The 11,919-nt window shown below is 41.8% G+C and overlaps 1 protein-coding gene across 2 annotated transcripts in view; it reads left to right on the top strand.

The window, feature by feature from the left end:
* Window positions 1-11,199, top strand: part of LOC114000715 (neuronal acetylcholine receptor subunit alpha-7-like) — a 56,528-nt gene extending 45,329 nt beyond the window's left edge. For both annotated transcript variants that reach the window (XM_027745233.2, XM_039380938.1), the window contains 2 exons: window positions 4,593-4,702; window positions 10,146-11,199. In XM_027745233.2, coding sequence (XP_027601034.1) covers window positions 4,593-4,702; window positions 10,146-10,667 — 632 coding nt within the window. In that variant the 3' untranslated portion in view covers window positions 10,668-11,199. The remainder of the gene's footprint in view (window positions 1-4,592; window positions 4,703-10,145) is intronic.
* The last annotated feature ends 720 nt before the right edge of the window (window positions 11,200-11,919 follow it).

An 11,919-nucleotide genomic window follows, 5' to 3' on the forward strand; every position in this document is an offset into this window, starting at 1 on the left:
CCAATCCTGAAATCTCTCACTCTTTTAAGACATCTCATGAGGGACCATCTAGACTGAGATGATGCTTTTCACTTTCTCCGGTCATAGGGAGCTCATGGGGCACAAGGTGTGTCTGCCACAACTAATCTCAACAACGCAGGAAATTGTTTTCCTGCCTATGTGCTCCTCTGTCATTCTTTGCTGTTTGTGTACAACAGTAACTCCACAACAGAATTTCTCCTCTATCTTTTAACTTTCTTGGTCTCTGAGTAACTCTGCCATTGCCAATTGTAGACTGCCACAGCAGCTGCCCAGCACCAGGCCTGATCCCTGCCACTGGAGCACAGAAGAGTACTTGGAAGCCCCCCAGTATCCTCCACAGGCTTCAGTTCATTGACCTGGACTGTTTCCAGAAGGAAGAGCAATGAATATTTCATTCTGAGGGTCACAAGAAGCACAAAGCACTCGGAAAGGCTGAAACTACTTGACTTAGTGCAGCTCTAAACTAGTCCATCATTTCACAGGCAAAACCTGGCATTTCCTGCAAAGACAGGATGGGAACAAGAACACCAGTGGGAGGAGTCCAACTTGAGCAATGTGGATAACTGCACACAACACTCTCCTCCTTCCCCCGCTGTTTCCCAGGAACAAGACTGCAACTGGTCAAAGTAGAGATGCTCTGCCTTTCCTTTGATCGACGTTCACAGGGATACAATAACTGATTTCTCAGTTAGTGTTCAGTGATAAAATCAACAAGGCAAAGCATCCATCTGGAATCATCTTGCCCCTCCTCAAGATTCTGTTTTATTTACCTTGTTCCTAAGTAGTCCTTGAAGTTAATCCAGTTCCACTTCAGCAGTGTGTCTTCAAAAACATCAAAGAACGGTGCTGAATGCCCTTCAAGTTATAAATTGCAGGTCATTGTTATCCTTTTGATATAGGTGACGTCAGAATATGCCTGCAAGAACAAATAGCTGTTCTTGCTGACTTTTTAGAAGACCTTACTGATTATCTGTGCTTTTATTAAATCTATATTTGCTAAGACAACAGTATCATCTTATGATAGTGCTGAGACAGAGGCTAACAACTCCCAAATGTTAAACAGCTGTCCATATATTATGTTATATCATTCCTCTTTTGCCAAATAAAGAGAAGAAGATCAATTGTAGAAGAGCAAATATTTCATACTGTTTTAAGGAGATGAATCAAGCATCCAAAACAGCTTTTCTGTTCACGTACAACTGCTGAAGAAAGCATCAAACACATTTTAAAACACATGAAGAGCAGTGAGAAGTGACCAGTACACACTTCAGTATCCCTGAGGAATGGTGCTGTGTAAGTCAGCGATATCAAGGGGCTCCAAACACAGGTCTTCTGGTCCATTTTCCTGGCCTGTGGAAGCTGTCCAGGGCAGATTGCAAATGAGCTACTTCCCCTCCAGAATGTGTCCGTCGCTTACCAGCTGTGCCTCGGAGCATCTGACTTAACAGTAGCCAGATCCCTGGTCTTTCAAATGCACCCCAGTCCAGCATGGCTGTTCCTGACACAATTCCCAGAGTGAAATAATTTGTTAAAGACTCCAAGTTGACCCAGTAACCAGGAGTAACAAGTAGGACACAGCGACATTGTTAGTGAGAGTTGCTGCAGTTTAAATGAAACGTCTTCTTTGCAAAATCAGATTTGCATTTATCCCTGCCAACAGACGCACATGGGGATAGGATTTTTTGAGAACAACAACTTCAAAGCCCCAAATGGATAAGTGCTATAGGACTTACGATGGACTCTTAAAATACTGTCAAAAAAGTCTGGTGACTAGGCAAGAGCTGCTTCTTGGGAGACCTAAGCACAGTTTTTCCTCTATTACTTATCTCCCCTTGCAACATCTAACAGGAGAGCATTCTATTTCTTTGCTCAGCAACATCAGGGGAGACCCAGAAATAGAGTTCACTAATTCATGGCAGTGGGAGCCTAGGGCAGAGTGAGTGAAGAGTGCAGTCCTTTGGTTCCAAGGAGGAGTGTTATCCGTGAACATTCCAGCTTGATCCTTTCAGCAGCAGGGCTTGTCTGCTCACAGGGTTGCTGGAGAAGTTTGGGTCATGGTCATATCAGAGGGGGTGCTAGAGGTGAACAGGGACAGCAGCCCTTTTAGCTGTCACCAAGTGATGAGTTTGACCTTGCTGGTGTGGGGGCTAAAGACTGCCAGGAACAGAGATGTCAAGCCAGCAGAGTGGAGAAAGATTAACCCATGGTTTTAGGTGCATGGAAGACAGCACAGGAGTCTTCCTCAGCAATTCTCCTCACTGCTGCAGGAAGACCATGTTTTTGTGTTCCCAGGAAAGAAAGGATGCAGGATTAAACCCTGAAAGGAAAGATCATAAAATACTGAGTAGGTATGGATACCATTTCAGAGCCAGGAACATTTTGCCTGGTGGACATACCCCTTCAGTTCTGGGGCCTTTCCTTTCCTTACCAGGGAACCGCCACAGAGTCCAGACTCAGGGTCTTGATCATCCCTACCTGGCTGTATGTTCTAAGGACAGTTATGTCTTCAATCAGAGACCCATGGACACATGACTTAGCAGTTCCTTTTTGACCAAAGGCGATTTGGTCTACATCCTCTTGTCACAGAAAAGAAGACAACAGCCTTCATCGTATCTCCAACGAGAGATGTGAAAGACTAACTCTGCCAGTCATTGCTACCTTCTTCCTCCCCTTTCCCTGTTGGTTTTTCAGGGCTGGCGAAATCCAGTCTTAGAGTATGTCTGGGCATTTCCAGGACGCTGTGATTTGTCTCTCTGAAATGAATACAGCACCTGCACTTACTTGGGGGCCATAAATCTTTCTGCTGGATTTCACAGATATCTTGTCACATTTGGTTGCCTAACATACAGTAACATCCAGGGCTGAATTACTGTGCCCTATGTCCTCCATCCTTACTTTCCAACTGAAAACTTCACTGCACCTTGAGGAGAAGCACCCCACCTCACCCCCTCAAAATGCACATGATGCACACCCAGACTCTTTCTTGATTATTACCAGGCAAAAACATAACACATCTTTCTTTATGGGTCCACAGCTCCCCTGTGGTTCCCACTCTATTCCTCAGAGAACTGTTTTCCATTTACTAGCGGGTCTACACAGCAGTTCACTGATCTCTGCTCCTAGGTTTACAGCATAAAAAAAAAAAAAACAGGAGTGTCAATTCTTCTGCTGATCATTGGCTGGGATCTTGACTCAGATAACAACAGGTTGTTTCCAAGTTTAACCAGGTAACTAATTTTCCAAGGACATGTGAAAAACCTTAGCCAAATACATTTTAAACGGACCACTTCAGGCCATTGAAGTCTGGTGGCATCAAAATGCATAGAGTATAAGGAAGTTATTTAGTGACTTATAGCAGTAATTAAACCAATGATATCAACACTACTGTGTTTCTGTTGCATGGGGCATGTAGTAGCTTCCCTGAAACCTGAGTTCCTGCTCTGCTCTGCTTCTACCTGCTTGTTGACTCTCTTCTCTCATGAATAAGTGCAACAGAGACCTTTAAATTAAACTCACCCTTGGGAGTATTCTTCTAATCTAGATACATAATTCATTTTGCCATGGAAAAGCCATGTCTTCCTCTTGAAGCAATTGCAGCATTGGTTTCAGGAAGGCCCGAGAACCTCATTATTATGAACAAGCATTTTGCTGCTGAAGCAGTGAGATTTGGTATTCAGAAATACAGACAGAACAAAACTTGCCTTGGAGCTTGTACTGAATGTTTGACTTTTCCTGCAAGCTGCAGAAGGGAGGGCTGGGAGTGGGAAGAGGCTGTAGTCTGGGGCAGTGTGACATTCTCTCCCACAATGTACCATCCTATCAGCCAACAGTAATGCTCTCTGGTATTTTGCCACTGAAACCTTCAAATGTCATTATCCCTGTGGGTAATTCTTCTTTACACTCCAGTACATCAACCTCACTCCTGGCACAACAAAGCCGTACTGCCACTTAGGAGATATGGCTTCAAGTCTCAGTTCTGGCATTCAAGAACCTGATTTCTTTCCTGCAGAGCAGATTTGAATTTAGTGCTCAAGAAAGGTGTGGTGTGCTTTCATAGGAACCAGAAGAAGTGGTCTTGAGGGCAAAGAGGAGTAACAAAAAATATACCTAACCACTTGTGAATAGTAGTGGGACAAAGGTGGAGAACTGGTGACACTTTCTGAAGGGATCCAGTGGCACCACGAGGACAGCATCTCCCTCCAGCACCTCTGCTTGTAGAATGGGAGATCCAGGACTGGGGATGCTGCTGTTCAGGAGGTGTTGTCAGCTCAAATTTTCACTGCCTTGGCAGCAGGCATGGAGTTGTCCTTACCGTGGGTCTCTACATTCCTCTCTGGGGCGAAAACCAAGCAGTTTTCCCTCTTCCCTCACTGGAGAGGAGGGAGCTGAGCAGATACACTGGAAACCTCAAAGGCCTCAAATGCTCCAGTGTAGCAGTTCAGAGAAGAGGGTGGGTGTTCGGACGTGATGCAGCACTTCTCAAATGTAGATCTCAAGGCATGGCCAAGGAATGCTATTTGCTCTTTGTTTTGATTTTCCTCTCCTTAACCAGGTCCTCCTTTTCCTTGCAGCTCAGTATTTTGCTAGCATCATGGTCATCGTTGGTCTGTCTGTGGTGGTAACAGTGCTGGTTCTGCAGTTTCACCATCACGACCCCCAGGCAGGAAAGATGCCCAAATGGGTAAGCAGCTTTGATGGTAAATATTCAACAGGCTCCTACTGAAAGAAAAAAAATTAAAATCTAAAAGCTGTAGTAAATTTTTTATAGGTGAGGGACGGCATTTGTTCTCCACTAATATGAACACTAAGCTATAGAAAGCATATTTGATACTTATGTTTGCTAATGGAGTTAAAGAACAAAAACATACTAAATTTACTTTTCCATTAAAAACAGTCTTTCTTATTTGGGTTTCCTGTTTGCATTTACAACGTAGTGGTTGAGTCGTGACAAAGTAATTTTGCTCAGCACCCACTTTTCAAGTGCTAATCCCGTGGGCACCACCTTCGATTTCTTATCCAGCAGACACTGGATAAGAAATATCCAGTACTGACAAAATGTGACATTTCAAAGTGCTAAACAAACACCAGTCTCTACTGGGCAGTTTGTCTGCTGCCATCTGATCCACTCTCAGTGCATTAGTGTGTGGACCCTCTTTTCTCTTCAGACTTCTCTACAGACAGCAGCAGACTTTGTTAGCCCAGTGAGGTCTGGCACCAACACCAGCTGACTTTCAAAAGGAATGTTTCCTTCAGATTTTCAAGTTACAGGAAAATGATGCTTTTTTTCCTCCCCTCTCCTTTTCCTAATTGATTTTAGAATAGGCAAGTTGTGCTTTGTAGTTATAAAATGTAAAAGAATGAAAGCAGAAGCAGATACAAAGAGTCACAGTAAGCTATCTACCGCCCTGGTTTCACCGAGGTCTGGTTGTACAGCATCTTCTGGTATCTCATTCACCACATTTGTCATGCTAGACAATTATCCTGACATGATGTTGAGCATCACATGGTTACCAATGTCAGTCCAAGCACAGAACAGCTTCCTAATTTAGCCTCACTTAAAATAAACTGCTGCTTCAATGCATTTTTTTTAAAGTCCAATAACAATGAAGCATGCTCACAATTATTTCTCAAAGTGCTGTATTATTTAAAATCCTCTTTAGTTTCAAGACATCAGAGCGTGTGAATTCTGGAAGAACCTGCATGTAAGCAAAATCTGAGGGCACAAATCTGGGCAAACATGCTTCAGATGTCTAAATGTTCAAGGTATGCAGCAGTGTAAGAGCCCCCATAGAAAATTTTATTGGTTTATCTGCCTTTTGAAGAACGTAGACACAATGGCTCATGTGTCTCACAGGCCCTGCAATTCAGCTCCTTCTCCCTACCAGTTTCTTAGTTTCTCATCTTGAAACACAGCGTACAACAAATTATCACTCTGGAGGAACCTTGTTCAGTGGCCTCACAGCTGAACTGGCACACATTACAAAACATACCATCAGGAAGCCAAGACTGTGGAAAGCATTACTGGGAAGCACAGATGATAGACTGTAAAAGCTATAGACCAGACAAGTTGACAGGACTGAGGGATCTCAAGAGGAAAAGGGTGAATTCCAAGTGTGTAGGGAAGAGGCTGACCCCCCAACAGTAGGTATTTGTCCTCTGTGAGATACAGACAAGGCTCAGTCGTTGGGATTCATGGCAAAGTCTCCTTTTTTTTCCTTTCTAGTTTCCCCCATCCACCTGTGTAAGGTGTTTCTTACAGAGACACCTTGAAAGACTTTTGCCTCATAAAACCCAGGAATCTAAGATAGCCAACTTCAGAAAGAAGGAGATTTTTTACATAAAACTTGTTTTCTGCATTTTCAGTACCAGCAGCTATCTTTACCATCTTCGTACTCACCACAATATCCTCATCCTGCCAGAGCCAAACACCAGTTTATGGCAAAACTCTAACCCTGATTAATTGGATATTGTTACAAGATTGTTCTCACCTGCTGCTTAAATGAATTTAGCTGCTGGAGTAAGTTGCAAGGGAAGGCATTGGATCTTTGAGCTTATGTGGGAGAAGCTGCAGACCCAGAAAATTTGACTGGACAAGTTGCCTAAACACCTACTTTCTAAAGTATTTACAGTTGAGCATCTTCTTTTCCCTGCCCGCCTTTCAAGGTCTCTGTGCTTGGCCTTTGCACCAGAAGAGGGAGGAGAGTACCTGTTAGTGTTTAGCCTCTCTGTAGGTGTTCACTTCTTCCCTTATTTTGCTGCTGAGAATTGTGCCTTCCTTTCTATTAATTTTTGGTGACTTACTAAAGCCAGCTTTCTCCAAGACAGGAGTTCAAATCCAAGGTGTTCAGTCAAGGCATTTGTTGGCTACTCAGCTGAGAAGTGAGAGCTGCTGGCCGATTGACACTTTTGACAATGTCTGCTGAGATAACATGGAAAAAAGCACTGAAGAAGGCCTAGCTACTGAGCAGTTTGGAAGTGAATAACGTCAGCCCAACTGACCTTTCTCTACTGACAACCAAGACTGTTGCACAGGAAAGAGAGATGGAGAGACCAAGAACCGAGAGAAGAACGAGTTTTGAGGGAAAAAGCAAGAGCACTCTGGCTCTTTGCTGTGCCTAAGTCAGGTTCACTAGGCTTTGGACTTTCCTTTTGATATGCTTCAAACCTGGACATGTACAGGTTTGCTCAGGTACTGATGCCCCTTATCAAGAGAGCTTTAATTGGAGACTGTCTCCTCTGGACCAGGCCAGGAAGGTGACTGTGACGGGAACCACCAGTGCATCTGTATTTTGGTTAGGGGAGGACTGTAGTGGAGAAGCTCACAGCCCTGTTAGGCTGCTGACCTCTGAAGGCAGCTGTATCTGTGTCCTTCCTTCATAGAAACCCAGATATGACAGTGCAGGTGAGAGTATAAATTCATATCATCATATCCAGTCTGTTCTCCAGCAACCCATGCGCTGCAGCTGTCTCCTCAGTTAATTGGTACGACAAGAACAGATTGTGCCTAAATGTCTGTTTTCAAGGAAATAGAGCATTTGAAAATCCAAGCATATTAAAAGCTGTGTTGCTGTCTTCTGAGTATTTATTTTTCTTAGGAAAGTGTGTTTGACTGTAGTTATAAATGTAATTTCCCTGAGGAGTAAAAACTCTGAAGAAAAAGCAGTATTCGTGTATCAGAGGAATTCTTTTTTTCAACTCATATCTCCTTCCAGAGCTAAGGCAGACACATTCACATTTTCTAGTAAGAAAGTTGTCTGACATTGTATTTTGGAATTACACAGTCCTGGAGAATTAATTTCTCTCTTCCCTTTGGCACTGGCACTGCTGACATATTGCTAGCAATTAAGACCTTTATCTTGTTCCATTTTGTCCCGTTTTGTTTCCATGAGTAGTCAGAGTACATTGTAATTAGGTAAGTTCAGTTAAATGCAGGATCAGCTTTTTTAAGCTGCAACACTATAAGTTTCTATTTGTCAGTGGTGTCTACAGAGGAAAAAATAAGCTATTTAAAGACCTCAGTGAAAACAAAATAATATGAATAACAGGAAAACAGTCTTTCAGGACTGTTGTAGTTTGAACCCAGACAACCCAGGCAACTAAGTACCACGCAGCCACTTGCTCATACTTCACCTTCCCTTCCTGGTGGGGAGGAAAATCGGGAAAAAAACAACACTTCATGGGTTGAGATAAGAACAGTTTAATAATTGAAACAGAATAAGATGTAATAATATTACTGATATTACTACTACTACTACTACTGATAATAATAATAGTAGCGAAAACATCAAGGAAGGAAGAGAAAGAGAGGAATAAAATGCCCCATACAATTGCTCAACACTTGCTGGCTGATGCCTAGCCTGTCTCTGAGCAGCAATCAACAGCTCCCAGCCAACTTCCCACAGTTCATATCCCTTTAGAATATCCCTTTGGTTGGTTCAGGTCAGCAGTCCAAGCCATTGCTCCCTCATGGCATCATGTGCATCTGCTCACTGGCAGAGCACAGGAAACTGAAAAGTCCTTGACTCAGGCTAAGCACTACTCACCAACAACTAAAATATCGGTGTGTTATCAACATTATTCTCATACTGAATTCAAAACACAACATTGTACCAGTTACTAGGAAGAAAATTAATTCTATTCCAGCCAAAACCAGGATAACGATGAAGAATAAAAGATTCATTAGAGGGAGAGAAGCAGAATGGCTCACAGGGAGTGGCACAGGGCTGTGACACAGAACAGCTCGCACTGCAGAATTAAAAAAGAAAAAGGTGTAACTGCCTTCCACTGGTCACTGGTTTTGGCTTTTGCTATTATTATTTTTCCCATTTGTGTTTATTAATGCTTCCTCCTTTCTGAAATTATGCTTGTCATTACAGCAGCAACTGAAAGTGCTAACTGTAATTTTCCCATTCCTGTGTCTGTACTATGAGAACGTAGGAGTCATCTTATCCTGCATGTCCAACGATTTTGGAGGCAAATTGTGGTCCCAGGTCAAATATGACCAAAGTAACTGGAGCAGGATTACACAGGGAGTCCTGGGCCAAGGCTCTGAAGTGAAACCAGAGACCACTTCTGTTCTGTCCTGGACATCAGATTATTTGACTTGCAACCAGGATGATAAAGTCATTAAAGAGGCCAGGCTGCATGGAGGGTCTTTCACAAGCACATTACAAATGTCCATGTTGTACACATAACATCAGGAGGACTTTCTAATTACAAGATCTTACAGATTTAGTTTGTTGCTCTTACTGGTTCCACATCCTTTTTACTGCCTTTCACAGTTAACAATGTTACCAACGGGAATTCTAGCAGGCTTGGATTTCAGACAAAACACCTGAAGATCATTTCGCTGGGAAAAAATTCTGGATGCACTCTCCAGAGTTAGCTCATTTGATGACCTTGACAAGAAACATATGTGGCACAATCTGCCATGTACAGGTTAGGGCAGTCTCGTGATGCACCAGCGCACAGGGAAATGACAGAAATTAACAGCAGCATTCAGATTTGGAACTGCTAAATTTAATTGGTTTACTCTTTATTAAAAGCGTCTCCTGTATTATGTGGTTGAACTCTTCAAAGGGGTATAAATGGCTTCCCCCCCCCCAAAAAAAAAAAAAAAAAAAAAAAGCCAATCAAAGCTTTTTTATTTAGAATAAACAACAGAAATGGGGGCAGGGAATGTACTAGAATTAGTTGTTACTCTGCTGTAAAGAGATTTTTTTTCAGCAGAATCTAAATATTGGCCCCCCAAAATATTTAAGTGTATCTCTTTCCTTACAACCTGAGAAATGTTTCAGAACTATACAGCCAATTTTGTACTCGCTGCTCAATTGCAGAGATCTGGGATTGTTTGCTAAAGATGAGACTTCAAGAACCATTCTGTAAAGTAAGATTTTACATCTCTCTTGCTCTATAATGTAATTGGGTGTTGAACACCTCTATGCTCAAAACAGATCCAGAAAAAGGCCATCCTTGGTAAGAAGCTAGACCCTCAAAAAACAACAGAAATCCATCTGTGTTTCTAAAAGACAGTACAGACTAACCATGATAGTCACAAAATGTTTCAGAAACTTCTAAAATGCTCAAGAGTCACCTGTATTTCTGCCCTGGTAACTCTCTTTCAGGTCCGTGTCATCCTGCTGAACTGGTGTGCTTGGTTTCTACGAATGAAAAAACCCGGGGAAAATATAAAGCCCCTCTCTTGCAAATACAGCTATTCCAAGCACAACCTGAGTGTGAACAGCATGGAGGTGAACGTCCTGCCCGGGCACCAGTCCAGCAATGGCAACTCCATCTACAGCTACCACGCGATGGACAGCCCGTGCTGCCCCCAGAAGAACGACCTCGGCAGCAAGACCGGCAAGATTACTTGCCCCTTAGCAGAAGACATCGAGCTCACTCAAAAGAAAGCTCTAATGGATACTATCCCAGTGATCGTGAAGATCCTGGAGGAAGTTCAGTTCATAGCAACGCGATTCAGGAAACAGGACGAGGGTGAAGAGATCTGCAGTGAGTGGAAGTTTGCAGCTGCCGTGATAGACAGGTTGTGCCTGGTTGCATTTACCCTTTTCGCCATCATTTGCACATTTACAATACTCATGTCTGCTCCAAATTTTATAGAGGCTGTTTCAAAGGATTTTGCATAAGGTTTTCAAAGATGAGCGTGATAATTTGAAAGTGAATATTGCCAGTAATTTTGCTCGGTAATTTAAATCAAATAGAGAAGTGTACTTATATGTGCTAAAATACACTGAAGGGGATGAAAATAATTTCAGGACATAATTATTCCTGATGTTAGTGATTGTAGTTACTGAATAGTAATCATATTGAACTCTGTTACTTATTTCATAGATTAGTGCCACATATAATTATGTCATGATCTGTGACAAGTGGTAGACAAAAATTCAAATCTACAATATATTTGTTACAACCTAACACTCGTATCAATGTGTTACTATGAATTTTTGAACTTTTAGATATTGTTAAATTAACTTAAATGTTCATTGATGACTACAAGTTTTGCAGAATTTTGTTGTTTTCAAGATATTCGTGTTTTATCATTTTTGTTTGGTGTGGTTGTGACATGCACTTATCAGATTTGAAAGACCTATCTCCACAGTCTCATGATGCTGTATATTGTACATGAAAATAAACCATCATCATATTAGCTCATCCTAACAGAGTGACTGGAATGTTTTCCTGGTAAAAGCATTAGCAGAATGTATCTTTCCCAAAAAATAACTTTTTTTTTTTTTTAATTAGGGAATACTGATTGTGACATTGGAAAGAAAATTTGTTCTCCATGCTGACAATAATTTATATCATTAACAGTGCCTTTTTAGCTGTCTCACTGCTGAATTGTTTCTGTCACCTTGAAACTCTACTTAATTTAAAATGTCTCTGGTCTCTTGGAAGACAGTTGGCAACCTAATATTGACTACCTATGCGCAATTAGGGCAAAATCTTGGATCTGCATAATATGTAGGAAACTGTCCACTGATTTAATTGGGCTCAGATTTCATATCGAGTCTACACTACCAAAGTAGCATTTTCTGAAAATTCTATTAGTACAGTATCCTTTCCAATTTGGTTGGTAGACTTTGTTAAAAGGAGTGTATAAAAGACTGATTTTATTTTCCTAAACTTCAATGTATCAATTTTTATTATCTATTTGCTGTCCCTGGGTACTCTCTAATAATAATACATATATTAATAAAACATAATTGAATCATGCCACTTCCTGGAATATAAGGGGAAAAAAAGCACTATTCCCAGCAGCAGCTTCTTTCCACTCACTACTGTGGGTGGGAATGGCACCTGTCTTGGTGTGATTTTATTTTCCCTACTGACCACAACAGAGCTGCACAAGTACATGATCTGATGCAGATACCTTTCCTC

The sequence above is a fragment of the Pipra filicauda genome, unplaced genomic scaffold (assembly GCF_003945595.2).
Source record: "Pipra filicauda isolate LSUMZ 115617 unplaced genomic scaffold, ASM394559v2 scaffold208_size1342795_pilon, whole genome shotgun sequence".
Lineage (NCBI taxonomy): Eukaryota > Metazoa > Chordata > Aves > Passeriformes > Pipridae > Pipra > Pipra filicauda.